General features: G+C 37.7%; 1 protein-coding gene across 4 annotated transcripts in view; it reads left to right on the top strand.

Moving 5' to 3' along the window:
- The window catches only part of SH3PXD2B (SH3 and PX domains 2B), a 133,890-nt gene that overhangs the window by 100,573 nt on the left and 14,826 nt on the right, over positions 1–18,491 (top strand). For 2 of the 4 annotated variants that reach the window (XM_026696377.2, XM_087924516.1), the window contains exons 6-8: positions 5,328–5,353; positions 7,433–7,465; positions 16,768–16,902. In XM_026696377.2, the coding sequence (XP_026552162.1) occupies positions 5,328–5,353; positions 7,433–7,465; positions 16,768–16,902 (194 nt within the window). The remainder of the gene's footprint in view (positions 1–5,327; positions 5,354–7,432; positions 7,466–16,767; positions 16,903–18,491) is intronic. The other 2 variants (XM_026696378.2, XM_087924517.1) reach the window with 1 other exon arrangement.

Below are 18,491 nucleotides of genomic sequence, written 5' to 3'. Positions count from 1 at the left end.
CAATATCCTGAATCTGATGAACATGCTTCCTCCTTGCTTATCTGTAGTTGTGTTCTGAAAACTTAGGATTCTTCAGATCTGTGGTTACAATTCAGTAGTAAATGAGGGCTACAATGGATCTAGATTTGAAGACTGGTTCCCCCCATCAGTGAGGATAAGTTGGAGAGGCAAGCTTAGTTACAGGACTGATAAATGTAGCAACCGATGCATTTGATTGGATTTTGATTTGATTTATTTGGTTTGTCAATTGCTTACAAGATAACAAGTATAAGTAAAAACATAGTTATGAATACATGGATACGTATAAGAAAAATAAAAGAAACAATAGGACAGGGACGGTAGGCACGTTGGTGCGCTTATGCACGCCCCCTACAGACCTCTTAGGAAAGGGGTGAGGTCAATAGTAGACAGTCTATGGTTAAAGTTTTTGGGCTTTGGGGAAGAAACCACAGAGTTAGGTAGAATATTCCAGACATTGACCATTCTGTTCCTGAAGTTGTATTTCCTGCAATCAAGTTTGGTGCAGTTAACCTTGAGTTTGTATCTATTGTGTGCTCTTGTGTTGTTATGGTTGAAGCTGACGTTTTCATTGACAGGTAAGTCATTGCAATGTATGATTTTATATACCATACTTAGATCAGACTGAAGACGGCGTAATTCAAGGATTTTTAGGTCTAGAATTTCAAGTCTGGTGGCATAAAGTGTTCTACAATGAGTAAAGGAGTGGAGAACTCTTCTTGTGAAATATTTCTGGACTTTCTCAACTGTGCTAATATCAGATACGTAATGTGGGTTCCAGACTGATGAGCTGTATTCGAGTATTGGTCTAGCAAATGTTTTGTATGCTCTAGTTAGTAGTGTGATATTACCAGAGAAAAAGCTACATAGGATTAGGTTAACAACTCTTAATGCCTTTTTGGCTATGTAGTTACACTGAGCTCTAGCACTTGGATCATTAGAGATGAGTATTCCAAGGTCCTTTACAGAGCTTGGATCATTAACAAGATCTTGACTATTCAGCTTGTATTTTATTTTCTGATTTATTTATTTTTTTGCCAATATGTAAGACAGAGCATTGATTTGTTGAGATTTGAAGTTGCCATTTGTTTGACCATTCTGATACATAGTCAAGATCTTTTTGAAGGGTAGCAGTATTGTCTGTGGTATTGAACAGCTTTACATCATCTGTGAAAAGAACACAGTTGCTCTTAATATGATCACAGAGGTCATTTATGTAGAGTTTGAAGAGAATTGGTTCTAGAACACTGTCTTGGGGGACACCACTATTGACAGGTACAGAATTTGATAGGACACTCCCAATTTTGACCATTTGTTGTCTGTTTGTCAGAAATGCTTCTATCCAGTTATGCAGTTGTCCAGAGATACCATAAGATTTTAGTTTTAGGAGTAGTTTGTCATGTACCACTGAAACAAAGGCTTTACAGAAGTCTATGTAGATTGCATCTATTGTTTTGCCCTGATCGAGTTGTGTAGTCCATATGTTTTTGCAGTGTAAGAGTTGCAGATTACAGGATAGTTTTTTCCTGAATCCAAATTGTTTATTGGAGAGTAGGTTGTTTGTCTCTAAGTGGAGGATAATGGATTGGTTAATAATTGATTCCATGACTTTACAGGTGATGCAGCAAAAAGAGATTGGTCTGTAATTTTCAACTAGGCTGGGGTCTCCCTTTTTGAAGATGGGGATGACCGTGGCTTGTGACCATAGGTTAGGCAAGGAGCTGGTCCTGAAAGATTTTTCAAAGATTATGCTTAGAGGTTCGGCCATGGCAGTGGATAGCTTTTTTAAGAAGTAGGCACATATTCCGTCCGGTCCAATAGATACAGATGGTTTTAGATTGCATAGTGCTTTTTTAACATTGTCTTCTGTAAAATCGATATGTATTAGATCATTGTAGTTGTCTGTGGTTCGGGCTAGGAAATACTGGGCATGATCCATTGCTGTTTACAAATACTGAGCTGAAGAATGTGTTAAAGATGTTGGCTTTAATGGTGTCATTGTTGCAATCTTTACCATTAGGTCCTATCAGGGGTGGGATGGACCTTCAGTCTTTTAGTTTGTTGTTTACAAAATTGTAAAAAGTGCAGGTGGAATTGGTGCATAGAAGATTTTCCTCTTGTTTAATGTGATAATTGGTGCATTCAATCTTTATCTGGTGGCATAAATTTTTGTATTGGCTTTTGAAATTGGCAATGTGACCAGATTTGTTTTTCTGCCAGAGTAATCTCTTTTTGGATTGAAGTTTCCTTATTGTTATGGGTAATCTGTTTTTTGTTTGTTTGTTTTGGGAGTTGTTGTTGGTACATATAGTTTGATGACTCTTTTGACTTCAAGTAAAAATATGTTGTAATGATCTTCAACAGTATTGCATCCAGCGAATAAAGATTGCCAATCAAGGGATGAGAGATCATTGTCTATAAGATCATAGTTGCCTTTTTTGAAGTTATAATTGGTGATTAAGTCATTGTGATGATTTTTGTGTGGGCGTATGTTGAGACAAAAGTCAATCATATTGTGGTCACTGCTGGAAAAGGGTTCTTTAGTTTGTATTCTGTAAATTAAATTCGAACTATTGCAGAAGATGAGATCGAGGTAGTTGTTTAGTCTAGTGTTGTTGGTTACTAGTTGTCCAGTCCCAGATTTGCAACAGCATTGTAGAAGGTTGCATGTATGGGTTCAGTTGTACATTCATTTAGGGTCCAGTCAATATGAAGTAGATTGAAGTCACCAAGAAAGATAAAATCGTGTGGGCAGGATGCTGCTCATGTTAGTAGTGTATTTAGCTTGTTTACATGTTCCATGTCATAATCAGGTGCTCTGATTATTTCTTTAGTTATTTGGTGGCTCAGAGCACATCCAGAAAATCAGCAGAACGTTAAGGAAATATTCTCAACAAGAGAATAAAGCGAGTTGTCTGTTCTACTCCTGCATTTCGTATTTTTTCTGATTCTTAATACTGTATCAGAAAACCAAGTGGGGTTCATAAGAGAAGTTTTGCCTGATGTACCTCTTGTAGATTGCATGTTCCAAGTTCAGGACTGATGCTGATCCCACAAAAGAATCACTTTTCTCTCATTGAGAAATGTTCTCTAAACATTCTGAGGTTCCTAGAAGCCCAACCCTGATACCAGGATTTTCAATATGAGTTTGATAGTTTCCTGTTACACTTGCCAAGGTTGGCCAAAATAATGAATAATGAAGCAACAGAGCACCTGTTTTGGTTTTGAGCTTCACTTTGTTATGGCCAAATTGTGTGTGTGTGTGTGTGTGTGTGTGTGTGTGTGTGTGTGTAGCCTACTGAGATGTTGGTTTTGTTTCAAGGTTTCCCCAATTTTGGCAAAACTTTTCTACTTTTGTTATTTGCTTATGAAAACCAGACAGAAGAAAGCATTCAGTAATATACTACATTCCCCGTCAGACAAAAATGAAACAAAGCACAAAAAACAACCTTGAGACAGGTCTTAAAATACCCAAATCCCTGAAGTGCATCCATAATTTTCATAATTATCTTGCTTGTCTCTTTTATATTTGATAAAAGCATTGTGGGGGGAGGGTTCCCAGTCCCCAGGCCACACAGTCTTGTTCTTTGTTTGTTGACAGACAGCTGTTAACATCTTAACTGGCTCATCTCCTGCAGTTTTAAACATAGGTATGCAGATATAATTATGCAAAGTCAGCATACAAGCATCTATTTTCAACATCCGGAGGAAGCGGTTCCCAAAGTAAGAAAAAACATTCCTAGCAGCTATAAAGTAAAATATACTATGTGAAAAGTATTGGTATAAATGCATTCCGTGGAGCTGGATGTTATTTTAGAACATTTGTTTGAAAAAGTCAAATGTTTAAGTTAGAAAGCAAAGCCTTAGATTAGACTCACTTTTAATGCTGGTGGACCAGTAGAATCTTAATGAAGCTTTTATGGGAACAGCAAGCCTGTGGTTTATGTGAAATGGAAAGAAAAATATTCTGCCTTCAGTTCCTTTGTTTATTTGTATATATGCCTACTGAGTGCTGATCTGCTAAAGAACTGATGTCACTATGTCACAGTATTAAGTCCTTTGGAAGGTACAATGAATCAGAAACAAAAGGCATACTAAAATATTGCAATTAGAATGTTGTAGAACTCAAACACCAAGAAAATGGGATTTGGTGGCTTGGAAAGCAGAGAAGAAGAGTATATATCAGGGGTGTCAGACTCAAGGCCTGTGGGCTGGATCTGGCCCACAGGGCTACCCTGGAAACAGCCAAAGGACCAGCCCGCGATGCCTCTGCCAGTGAAAACAGAGCTCGGGAGGGCCACACGCCATTTTCACTGGAGAGGGTTTCAGGAGGCCATCGCAGCCAAAAACAGAGTTCACAAGGGCTGCAGGCGGCCTTCCCGAGTTCCATTTTCACTGGTAGTGGGTTGCAGAGGAAGCTGCTGCGGGGGAAAACAGAGCGCAGGAACCTGTTTTCTCTGGCAGAGAGTTTGAGTCACCACAGGCGCCCCTGACACAAGTGATGTCAAGCTGGCCACGCTCACCCTGGCCACTCCCACTCTGGGTCCCTGAAGTCAAACCCAGATGTGGCTCTCAATGAAGTCGAGTTTGACACCCCTGGTATATATGAAGCATATTTGGACTGACATCTTCATTTTTTGCCATGTTGTTTTTCACAATGGATAGACAATATGTAAATTAGTATGATCTCTGATAGACTTATCTGTCCTCAAACAGAAATTTGATAATATTTTCCAAAAGTCAACTTTGAGACTTCAAGTTCTAAATATTTCTGGAAGGGAAGATCAGTAATTACTAAGCTATACCACAGCCATATGACAATAGACTTTTGACTTGTGGCTCTCTTTTTTCCTCTGGCCTGTCTCCACTATCCATTTTTGGTCTGTGGTCAACACGTATATCAGCCATTTCTCTAAAATTCATATAACTTGCCAAGAAAGTATTCTCTGTATATCATTCTACAACTCCCAGAAAAATACACATTCCTTACTTTTTCTCTTGTTTTTATGTTTGTAGAAAAGCAATAGAAGATGAGTAGGAAGTAGGAAAGAGATAGCTGATTTGTGTGTGTTCTTGTGTCAGAATGTTTCAGAAGAAAATCAAAAGAATCTCTTTGAAAAAATGAAAGATCTTTAAGCATCGTGTTGGCAACTAATGTGCAGAACTGTATACTATAATTCAAACAGTCAGGTGACTGGACTACTATGTAGATCTGAATTTTTATTTCTTGGCTTTTGGAATAAATCCACTTTGATTCAGATTAACAAAGCTGTTTCACTCTTACTGATTTTAAATTTTTTTCTCCTCAGTGAACCAATTGGAAAGAAGAGATCTGGTAAGGCCATTACTTGTACTTTTCTGCTTAATATTTATCTCTTTTCAAACTTTTTTGACTGGTTACAAAAGTATTTGAATTTGCCCACATATATTGGACATTACAAAGCTTGACTGACCTACATGCTTTTTGAACCATCTCTAAGAAAAACTAAATGAATTCTTCCCAAATTGCTATTTGAATTTGCCTTCTACCTTTTTATTTTCCCATTTTGTTCCACTTTCAGCATGGAAGCTAGTGCAAGGCAGAAATGCATATGCCAAAAATAAAAGGTGGCAAGGGGTGGGAGTGGAGGAGGATTTCATCTTTTATCTGCCTTTTTAAAATAACTCTGATGTTCTGTTTGAGATCCTTGGCTTTTTTTCTAGATTTTCAAGTGCAGCTTAAGTTCTTCAGAGAAAAGCTGCAACTTTATCTCCTACCAAATAGCAGATAGCACAGTACTAAACAAGATGTGATTGAAACAGAATTTATATAATCCAATGATACCTAACAAAACAAAGACTCTTGACCAGGGGAAATATTAAGGGTTACTGGAAATAACAAAGGACATGCCTATTCCAATTGACAGGCGTTTCTCTGTGTTTTGGTGAGGCACTTATAAGGCCAGTTGAGCAGTATATATTCCATATGTCTGAGGGGATCTACTTTTGCTTGCATCACATTGTAGTGGACTTCTTTGTGATATCACCTCAGTGTTTACTGAGGGAAGAGAGTGTGCGTACCATGGAAAGAAGTTTTAAAAAGTAGTTCTAGAAAAACGTAGTTAAAGTAGTTCTTGTTGTTTAGCAAAAGTTTAAATTCTGCATTACTTTTGCTCCTTTGGTTTCATGACAAAGACAAACTGATGTCTTTTTCCCACTGGGCTATTCTGCCAGCAAGTTCACCCTGCAAGTTCACCTTGAGGTTTTCCTCTAATAAGCAAAACAATCACTTGCATTTTTTTCAAACACACCAACATTTATGTTTTGGTTTAGGAACTTGGTGATGCCTGGTGGCTCAGCAAATATTTGATGAAATGCACATGTGATTATTCCCTTAGCATTGTCTCTTCCTTCAGGTTTTCTTTCCACAACAAATGATATCCTCTGAGTTGTGAATCCTAGCAGAAAGAAGGCAGAATAGATTGCAGACATATACCATTTACCTTCATTTCGTAAAGATTGAGTGAATCTGTCCCATTAAATATACTCCATTTAAATATATTAGTCAAACAGGGAAATGTTAGCTAGATCCATTGCAAACAAGGCCAGGGACTGCTTTTCAGTGGATCTTTTCCTACAACTCTAATTGTCTCATGGGGCAGGAGTGAGGAAAGACTGCTGTCCAAGAGAAATCAGTTAGACATACACACTCAGCCTTACAGCTAGCACAGTCTTCACTTTCCTGAACAGGGGGTGGCAACTGTTCGTTGCCTTTGGCTGATTTTTTTTAAAAAGCTCATCCTTAAGTCCACAAAAACTGCCACATCAACATAATTCAGAGGAGGAGGAAAATATTTAATTTTGCATATGTCTATTACGCAGGGTTGGATCTGTAAGTATGTGGATAGAAAAACCCCATAATATTCCAGACTTGTGGTCTAGATTGGAAAATTTAAAAATAATTCTGAAAAAAGCTAACGGTCCACTACTTTTCTGTTCTTTCCATAAGAACCACCATATATTCACATAGTCACCAGGAATTGAGCTGAATCTAAGGGACTTCACCTTTCACATTTTCTAAATCTGATTCACCAAACTACAGTATTACATGAGAAGAAATAGAATCAATTATCTACCGATTGTGGGATTTCCAAGAGTAAAAATAATTGACTAATTTTTCTATCTTTATCCTCCAGATTTTTTTTCCCCCCTTGCTTCTTCTGTGAGATTTTCCCAAGTTCATATCTCTTGTTCTTAGATGGATGGTGTTTGTTTTGGCTTTAGTATTCATAACTCTGATTATGTTGGTAGAGGTGATATCTTCCTTAACTTGAAAATCCAAACTGACATACAGTTAACCTCTCTGATACTCTCACTTCTCTGAATTTATATTCTTCCTCATGGCCATTCTCCATCATTTTTGTTCTTTCATCAGGATTTATCCAGAAAACGGCTTCTTTCCCGAGAGGTAGTAATAGCAAAACATTCTACTTAACTTTCTTTCCTTACTGCTGGGCAACATTTACTGCTTCTCTTGGGTATTCTGATCAATCATGGCTTTGTAGGACCACTGCTTCCTTCTGGGTTGAGTGTGAGACCAAAAAGTAATATTTAAAAATTCTGCACGACAGTTGATAAAACCCCACCTATTTGATTTTCAGCTAACTATGTAGCAACTGTTCTGCTTTGCTGGTGGCGGCCTCAGCACTCTGGTGATAATCTGGGAAGAAATTTCATAATGTGTTGAATGAAAACAACTTGGGATATCTGGTGAAAAATTGTATGGTTAAATTGGATTTGGATAAATCACCATGGTTTGTTTCTAAACAGATAAACGGATAATCAGAGTTGGAAGGGACCTTATAGGTCATCTAGTCCAACCCCCTGCCCAAGCGGGAGACCCTACACCATTTCTGACAAATGGCAGTCTCTTCTTGAAAGTCTCAACTGATGGCGCTCCCACAACTTCCAAGAGCAAGCTGTTCCATTGGTTGATTGTTCTCACTGTCAGAAAGTTTCTCCTTATTTCCAGGTTAAATCTCTCCTTGTTCAGTTTCCATCCATTATTCCTTGTCTGGCCTACAGGTGCTTTAGAAAATAGCTTGACCCCTTCCTCTCTGTGGCAGCCCCTCAAATATTGGAAGACTGCTATCATGTCTCCCCTGGTCCTTCTCTTCACTAGACTAGCCATGCCCAGTTCCTGCAACTGTTCATTGTATGTTTAGCCTCAGTCCCCCTAATCTAGTCTCCAGTCCCCTGATCTAGTCTTCTATACTTTCATTTTCATACATACAGATGATGAAAATGTCAGATGTCTAATCACAGGATTGAATTACATGCATTTAACGTGAATAAGCCTATCTATTATTCATAATTGTATATTATTATTATTATTAATTATTCTAAACAAGGAAATAAGTATTTAAAAACCTGTTCTTATGGCTGTGGAGTAAGGGATGCAATCGCTCAATGGCTAAGACCCTGAGGTTGTCGATCAGAAAGGTTGGCAATTCGGCAGTTCGAAATCCTAGCACTGCATAACGGAGTGAGCTCCCGTTACTTGTCCCAGCTTCTGCCAACCTAAGAGTTTAAAAGCATGTAAAAATGCAAGTAGAAAAACAAGGACCACTTTGGTGGGAAGGTAACAGTGTTCCATGTGCCTTTGGCATTTAGTCATGCTGGCCACCTGACCATGGAGATGTCTTCGGACAGCGCTAGCTCTTCAGCTTTCTAACAGAGATGAGCACCGCCCCCGAGAGCCAGAAATGACCAGCACGTATGTGTGTGGGGAACCTTTACCTTATGGCTGTGGAAAGGCAACCAAAGGGTGATGTTCTTGACTCAACAGGAAGTACATTCCCAGGAACTGTGGCTACTGCAAAGGCTTGGCTCTAATTTAGCATGAACAGCAGCTGCAGGCAAAACCATTCAGAGCATGGGGGATCCAGTAAAAGGAGATTCTTGCTAGCAACTTGTACCCAAATTGTCTTGAATTTCAATTCATTTCAATTCAATTCCTTGATAGCTATTGCAGGATTTTTAGCACAAGTGAGTTCTCCCAGGTTGCTGAGTTCTTCACCCACTGGAAGTTCCAAAGTAGGAACTAAGGCAGCCCCATCCATGTAAGCTTCATTACAGTAGTCAAGCCTGAAGATATTCCAATTCATGCACTACAGTTCTAAGACCATTATCTTCCAAGAAGGCACTGTAGAGCTGAAGCTAATAAAAGGCCATTTCCATCTTGTGAAAAAATAGAGAATATTCAAATGAGAAATGTCCTTAAAGTGCAATTGTGATCTTTTGGGGGGCAGGGGTGCGTGCAATCTATTTGTAACAAGGAAATCTAGCACCTCCCTGGCTTTATGACACTTCATAATGAGCAGCTCCTTATTATCTGGATTCACTTTATTTATTGTTCCACCCATTACCAACTGCAGGCAGGCACTCGAGAGAGCTATGCCATTAGTTGCAGCTATTACAGTGAAATATATTTGGATATCATCAACATACTGATAGCAGGCATCTTCCAGTGGCTTCATCTGCATGAATGAAAGACAGGAATGGGAGATAGCAAGACCCACTGAGGGGTGTATATATATAATAGCTTCTGTTTCAAGGAGTGATTGTCCCCAGAAAATTCCATGTGAAACCTGTATGAGAGAGAGAAACAGAGCAGCACTTTTTATTTCTTAGATCTCTTGGGTGATCCAAGAGATTAGGTTATGATAGTCAATGACATCAAAGTTATTGAGAAGTCAAGAATAATCAATAGAGTCACATTCCCTCTTATAATCCCTAAACAAAGATTGGCCATTGGGCTGACTGGTCAAACCCAATTTGCAACAGCTTGTGAATTGATTTGAAGTAGATTTATTTATTTATTTATTTGGTTTGTCAATTGCTTATAAGATAACAGGTATAAGTATAAACATGGTTGTGAATACATGAAATAGATACGAATAAAAAAGAAACAATAGGACAGGGATGGTAGGCACGCTGGTACACTTATGCACACCCCCTGCAGACCTCTTAGGAAAGGGGTGAGGTCAATAGTAGATAGTCTAAGGTTAAGGTTTTTGGGGTTTGGGGAAGAAACCACAGAGTCGGGTAGAGTATTCCAGAGATTGACCACTCTGTTGCTGAAGTCGTATTTCCTGCAATCAAGTTTGGTGCGATTAACCTTGAGTTAGTATCTATTGTTTGCTTTGTATTGTTATGTTTGTTATGGATATGTTGTTATCAAGATATGGTAACATTGCCAGAAGATGAGAAATTAGCACTTTGAATTATTTTAATATTTTTAAACTATAGTTCAAACTGGACTATATTTGCTCATTTTTGAAGAGGCTTTTTTATCAGTTGTTTAATAATTGGTTCTTTGAAGGTATTTTGCTTTCCCTCAGAGCAAGATTTACAATGTTAACTAAAGCATTTCTATTAGCTTGTTAGTTGGAAATGCAAATTAGATTGGACAAGGATTATCTATTTTCAGGAGACATCAAAAATTAATTTAAATCAATTATTACAACATGTTAAAAATGTATAGCCTAATATGCTATAACCAATTAGGTATATAAAGTAGCTGCTTGCAAATACTAAAAACTTAATGAAGTGAAAATCCTTTAATGTAATCAAAAATTACTCCCAAATAGTATAAAAATTGTTGTCTTTGAAAGGAATGTTAGGTCTCAGTTCCTGAGCTTTTTATCTGTCAGTATCCATTTGGCTAATGATTTAGTTTTGTCCATCAATAATTAAAAAGTATTTAAAATCTTATTTCTAGAAATAAGTCATTTAAAATCTTGCCTTTAGAAATGTGTCATTGAAGCCTTCTCCAGCACTTAATGGTGGTGTCAGTTCTTTTTCCCAATAATGTTCATAAATAAGAGTTATATAAACATACATTTATATCTGTAAACCACCTGGAGTCATCATGAGTAGTTGGGAAGCCATATAAACTTTCTTAACACATAAAAATAAATGAAATAAAAACAATGTATTCTTGAACAGACCTGTTGTCCAAAACTCATGTGAAACAATGGCAAATGTTTGGGTATGTAGAAGAATGGCCATTTCTTTAAATAATATGCCTCAATACACTGAAGTCAATAAACTTCATAATAAGGAGAATTCCTTCATAAGGTTTTATGGCAAGTCACAGTTTTCCTAAACGTTCATTTGGTTTCCAAAACATGTTTTATTTGACAGTGTTTGGGAAATCACAGCTTGACACAAAAGCCCAAAATTATCTCAACCTTTGTGCTATGTCTAAATTATATCATTTAATTTCATGCATGTGATTAAAGAATGTAATAATAATGTAATTAAAGAATGTAAATTGAGAACTAGTTTATTTTTTCTCTCTGGTAGTATCTCTTCTGTATATTTATTATTCCCTGAAATAAGTTATCAATGACTGTGTCAGATTCATTTTCTAACGTTGTGGTTCTTTATTTTAACTTGCCATGCTGTGTTGAGCCTTTGTTCTTGCAACCAATGGTGGGATTTTTTTAAATGTCAGATTTATATATCTTCTTCATGTCTAATACTTCTACATTAGTCTTGGACTTTGGAGCTCAGTTTAACACATCTTCCACAAAATAACTTTTATCTAACCCATACATTTGTAGAAAATGTTGTTTTCTATCTAACTCTTTGATTAAATTTAGTAACCACTGCAGCCAATCCTGACTCATATTGCTGCTTCTGAGGAGCCAAAAATAGTAGGTCAATTTAAGAATCTCACACTTATCCCAGAAAAAGGCCATCCCCCCCAAATATACTTACTGTCTAGTGTTTGGGAATTATTGTCCTGGGAAGAAGAAAAAGCTGCTGAAAATAAACTCGAGCTTTTTCCACTCCATGCTGTTTACTGCAGTTGTGATGATGGCTGTAATAGGCAGTTTGGAGGTGCCAAAGCTGCATGTTAAAGCTGCAAATAGCCCCAGGATACTGTGAGTAATTATATAGGGACAGGAAAAAGACTTTCTTCTCTTTTCCTGCAGTTGTTTGCCTTCTACTGACCTCATTCTTTAGTCAAACCAGAGGGGCAGTTAGCAACAGGCAGGAGATGGACTCTCCAGTCATCAATGTTCTGGACATTAGACTTGTGCCTTTGTGGCATTAATCTTTCAGAGACAGGATACTGTAATTAGAAGCAACTATGCCTCTGCCCTGCTCGCCTGGAATATCATAGATCCATGATATTAGAATCTCGTAGCTTCCATCTTGGTGATATCCAGCCGTGTTGGACAATTTCCAACCAACAGGACTCTCAGTCATATCTGGAATACATCTAAGAATATACTGAGAAGCAAGTAAGAGAAATGATCTCTTGTTTTCAAATCCTACATTTATGTTCCTGGGAAGATGGATTTAACAGTAGATCTTGCCAGGACCGATCACGCAGTCATGCACAAGTTAGAGTGGTGCAGTCATAAGTTGGCACCGATAGTCTGCCTATACTGTACAATTAGGCTATTCTTCCTACAAAATATTCTTGTCTTTTCTTGCTGGTTTCATCATGGTGTCTCCGATAAATTTTCTTCATAGTATTTATGTGCTTTGCATAGATCCGATTCAAGGCCAATTTATTGCCTCAGTTGGAGAATCTGGCTTGTTTTTGTTTCCTTTATTACTTTTTCTTATTTGCACAAAAACTGTTTCTTTTCTTGGAATAGTAATTTAGATCAGTCCCTGACCATCGTGAACACTGAAATTTGCAAAGACCTTAAACTTACATAGTTTTCTATAGCAAAGTATTGACAATAGCTTTTAGATTTATATACTGCTCCATAGTACTTTACATCACACTCTAGGTAGTTTACAATGTAAAAGCATTGTTTTGTGTATTATCCCTAACAATCTGGGTCCTCATTTTACTGACCTCGGAAGGATGGAAGGACGAGTCACCCTTGAGTGCAATACTACACTTTAACGAGAGCTCATTCCTGTATGTCTTCATTTCACTTATATAATCCTCTTAGAAATTGTATGTGGCGATGCTCTCACTGAGGGGGAAGCAGCATTCATACTTCTTCTTTACTGGAAGAAGTTATCTGCATAAGTCCCCCTCAGTCCCAAGCTGTTTCCCCAGGAATAATGTATTCCACCTTCATAAATACACACAGATTTTATCAATGTAAGTTAAAATCTGTCTTCATCAATGTTATATCGGTACAGAAGTGCTGCGGATGATATAGTCACTAGAAAGGCCAAGCACAATATGCAAACAGCGGCAAAATTTTAAGAGACTTACGTAGAAATTATTTCTTTTTAAAAAAATAAACTTTATTCAGTTTTCAAAGGTTTAAAAACATAAAATAAAATTATATACACAATTATATCAATGTCAAGACACAATTTACATTTCCTTATCTTATTTCTGTACATACTATCTTATTACACTACAATTGCATTTTCTTTTCCTTATTCTTATTTCTAATTTATATCACATATTTTCTTCATATATTTCTATTTATTCTACATTCAATATATATATGATTTCCTATTCTTTACTTAATCACAACAGATATATTATGCTGCATATATTAACTGCTGCTAGGATCTCATATGCACAATCTTGGAAACAGGGAAATATACCATCAGAGGGAGCAGTCATAAAGAAAATATTAGACTGTGCAGAAATGGACAGGCTGACTCTAAAATTAAAAGTTAAAGAGGAATCGACATATTATATAGTCTGGGACGCCTAGTATGCATGGTTTAAAAATAGGCATAGAAATTATTTCTAACCAACAAACCAGGGTTGGCCTGTCCCACTTGCTTTAGCAGAAAAGGCCTACTTCGTATCCCATCTGCCAAATAAGTTTAGTTGGCAGGATCCAGGAAAAGAGCCTTCTGCTGTAGTCTCCACATTCCTGGCCTTCCAGAAGAGCCAGACTCTATTGGCTGGCTCGGGCCCCCATGAGGCAATCTATGCCGGGACTAGCAGATGGGGTAGAGAGAAGAATCCCCACCCTTACGTTCTCTGTTCTCTTGGTTTTTAGTTTCTCGTTTCATCTTTTTACTTTAACCATTTCATATTTTCTTTTTTTTACCTTTGTATCATTTTGCAAGCCATCCAAAGTCACTGCAACAGTGAGATAGGCAGCATATAAATTTAATAAATAAATACACCTATTCCTCAAGAACACAGATGTCAAATTCACGGCGCCACGTTGTCATGTGATGTATCACAATTTTTCCCCCTTTGGTAAAACGGGGGTGGGCGTGGCCAGCACGTGATCCACTCAGCCTGCAGGCCGCAAGTTTGACATCCCTGTTCAAGAATAGTCTGATTAAAGGGTATTTCCTTCCTCTTAAAGCAATGACTACTTATTGCTAAAGTTAAGCATATTTAATATTAAATAGGTAGTAAATATACTTCTAAAAGAAACCAAATATTCAATGTATGCCTTTGTAATAGGGCAAGCGTTAACTTTAAAATTATTGTCACACATACAGTAATACCCTCATCTGGGAATAAAACCTAGCTGAAAATTGGACTTAACATTGTGCATAGGATTGGGCTGTCAAGGAATCTCTGATCACATAGACTTGTGCTTTATTTCATGTGAATTTCTTGCTGGAGAAAACTGAGTATAAAGATCCTATTTGACAAGAAAAATACTTGTACAATATTCTCTTAGTGATGTAGCTCAGTTCACTTTTCTCATCTCAGGTTGAAAAAGGCAAAGCTTTTTTCTGGTAACTCTGCTGCCCCCTAGTGGTTCTGAATTTCCGGATCCTGGATTTTTTTTTTCCTGTATGCACTATTGAAAGCTTCCTTCTTTATATGAATAGGCTGAATAATGTTTTCTAGGCCTTATGGGGTTTTGGTTACATTATCTTCTGGGTCTTCCCACAGATGGCAATTAGGGTGATAATTTGGTGTGTAAAGGAGGAGCTTTTCATCGTATTCTTTATTAGGTGTGGTCTAGTCTAACAAAGAGAAGGACTAGAGTGACATGGCCTTCCAATATTTGAGGGGCTATCACAGAGAAGAGGAGATCCATCTATTCTGCAAAGCACCTGAGGGCAGGATAAGAAGTAATAGATGGAAGATTATCAGAGAGATCCAACCTAGAATTAAGATCCAACACTTAAGCAGTCTTCACTGGAAGTTTTTTAAAAGATAGAGGATAGCTATTTGTTTGGAATGGTATAGGATCTCCTGCTCAAATAGGGGATTAGACCAAAAGACCGCCAAGATCTCTTCCAAATCTGTTATTCTAAGTTCTAAGCTATGTGCTTAATTGGAAAAAACTAGCTTCATTTTAAAGGGCTGTGGAGCTTGTGGCTTTAAACCACATCCTCCGGAAGTACAGATATGCTGCTGTTGCTGGGCCAGATGGACTGACCACAGGAAATGAAATCAAATAGTTGTATTTATCATACATAAACCCAGTATAAGGCCCCTCCAGTTAATACAGATTTTTCTGTTGAAAATGAGGTATCCAAATAAGTTTAACTACATTGGAAATACCCTGTTATTACATTTGAAAAATCCTTCTGTTTTTAAACTCACTTTGATAAATTCTTCATTTTAGCTAATACGCTTAATGACTTTGGGCATTTTAATTGATTTCTTCCCAGCCTAATTTGTACTCCAATTAATCTAGCAAACCTTTGAGTCAATGGAAGTCAAACCTTTGAGTCGATGGATTTCAGAAATCAAAGTTCTGCTTTTAAGTTTAAAAAAAAAAATCTTTCATCTTTCCTGCTTATCCTGGGTCTATCCATTTACAGTACGATATGAGTCAGAGTTAATGTCTCAATCTGGTTCTCTAATTTTTGTTTTTGTTCTGGTTTTATTTATTTAGTCATTGTTGATTAATAATGTACTGACTGATGAACATACTTCCAACCAGGGGTGGGTTGGTGGGGATTCAGAGGGGTTTGGGGGAGCCTCTAGCTAAGATTCTGTGCAATTTGGAGAACCTCCAAGTCTCACTCCTGGCTGGCTTCTCCCATCCCGTCCCACCTCTCCCAGGAGTCCCTATGTGGCCCATTTTGGACACAGGTAAGTGCAGGGCATACGTGGAGGAAGGGTGAAAAACAGGCCTCCCGGAAGTTCGGGAAGGCTGGAAATGGGCCTGTTTCCGGCATCCAGAGTCCCTCTGGAGCCTAGGGAGGCCATTTTTGCCTCCTGAAAGCTCAAGGAAAGCCTCCGGAGCCTGGAGAGGGCAAAAACATCCCCTGCCATGGTGCAGGAGGCTGACTAGGCCATGCTCACCATGGCCACGCCCACCCAGCAACCAGGCAGAGAACCCGTTGCTAAAATTTTTGAAGCCCACCCCTGCCGCCGACCATTAAATCACCAAAACTTGAGGGTGTTCCTGAAGGTCAGGGGGAAAAAAATTGTGCTGTACCCAAATAAGTGGGAAGTATCATCAAACCTTAGCACACAACTTCTCCATACTGTAATTATAACCGAAGCTACGTGGCATTCAGAAATCTCAAAAACCAAAAGAGATGTCTACTATAATCCAATTGAACTAAAATATATAAGTTAATGCCATTGCTTTTGTTCATTTTACCATCCTGGCCAACCCAGGAATTAATTCTGCAACTGAAAACCTGGCCATTCCGTTAGAAAGGTTTACTCACAAATTTCAATTGTTGTCTTGCCTCATGTACTTTATATAATCCATACTGGATTCTAAGATGCAAGTTTTCTAAGCCAAAAAAAAAAAAAGAGGAAAATAACTATTTTTTCAAGATATTACTTCAGTGACCAAGTATGCTGTCTTGTTTCCTACAATATAGCTGGAGATTTGTCATCTGCTGATCCCATGGTCCTGGAACAATATGTGGTGGTGGCTGATTACCAGAAGCAAGAGAGCTCTGAAATTAGTTTGTGTGCTGGCCAAGTTGTTGATATAATTGAGAAGAATGAATCTGGTAAGGGTTAATCATCTGGGATATAGAGGAGTCCAGAAAAAACGATTTGTTAAAAAGGATCTCTTGTTTCTTATAACTTCCTAATATACTTTGCCTAATGTGTTCTAATGAGGATATATTTAGGCAAAGGGATGGCCTGCATAATAGATTTCATGTGTTGAAAGCAAACTAGTAAGATTTTGTCCTAACTCCATTTCACAAATCCCTTGTCTAAATTTCTAAATTTGGGGACATGCTATCTAGAACCCAGCTTTCCATTTTGGAATTTCCATATTAGTTAAATAAAAATAGTTCATACACAGAGTGCCTCCCCAGCTTTTATTGTTTATTTGTGTTAAATGCTTCCTCTAGAATAATCATAATTAATTCAGCAACTTCATGCATCTGTGTCTGGATTTGGATGTACTTTGACTTTCAGAAAAAATAAACAGTAATATTTGTTTTGCCTGTTTAAGTGAAATAAAGAATGGGGTCCAAAAGTTATTTTGGATTTGCATTTTAACATAGGGAAACTTTGAATACATTATTTTGCTGGCAAAAAATCCTGTAACAAAACTTACTACTCTCTATTTTAATAGCTTTTATGTAAATTACTAATCTTGTATTGCTTTATTGCTAAGCAAAACTGAAATGACTTCCAAGTTTTTCACTCAGTCATTTAAATATCCACTCTGAACAGAGTTTGAATTATGAATTCACATAGGAAGAACACAATAAATGGTTTGCTATATGAATTAAACTGGAGTTATTATCCAAGCATAAAGAAATAAAGGAAAATCTACAGAAATAAAATGATCTATTTGCAACAGTTCATAATGCTCTCTCAGCATTCTTTCTCAGTTCAGTGAAAAGCTATGGAAAAATAGATAGCCTTCTACTTATGATAGCAATAGCACTTAGACTTATATTCTGCTTCACAGTGCTTTATAGCCCTCTCTAAGAGGTTTACAGAGTCAGCACCTTGCCCTCAACAATCTGGGCCCTCATTTTACCCACCTCGGAAGGATGGAAGGCTGAGTCAACCTTGAGCCGCTCAGAATCGAACTGCTGGCAGATGGCAGAATTAGCTAGCAATCCTGAATTTTAACCACTGTGCCCCATGGCTCTTATGATCACAATAAGAGCAAGAATTTCAGTTGCTAAGCAAGTCATTTGTTAAGGGAGCCAGACCCAATTTTATGAACTTTTTTGCAACAGTTGTTTAGTGAATCCCTGCAGTTGTTAAGTCAGTCATGCAATCATTAAGCAAATCCAGCTTCCCTCATAGACTTCGCTTGTGGGAAATTGACTAGGGAAGTTGCAAATGGTGATCACATGACCGTGGGATGCTGCAGCTGTCATAGATACATGCTGGTTGCCAAAGTGCCTGAATTTTGTTCATGGGACTGTGGTCTGAGGATAGGTCTTAAGACATTTTTTTAAGTGATGTAACTTTGAACAGTTGATAAACAAATGGATGTACATTGAGGACTACCAATAGACTTAGATTCTCCACATTTTTTGTTTGTTCTCATGGAAGTTATTCACTGTTTCAGCATCAAACGTGGCAATATTTCCTAAGACAACAATCTTGCACTTTGCATTCTGAA

This window comes from Pseudonaja textilis, chromosome 2 (assembly GCF_049901715.1).
Source record: "Pseudonaja textilis isolate UNSWEBS1 chromosome 2, rPseTex1.2, whole genome shotgun sequence".
Lineage (NCBI taxonomy): Eukaryota > Metazoa > Chordata > Lepidosauria > Squamata > Elapidae > Pseudonaja > Pseudonaja textilis.
The sequence above is the reverse complement of the archived record's forward strand: the minus strand, read 5'-3'. Positions and strand labels throughout refer to the sequence as shown.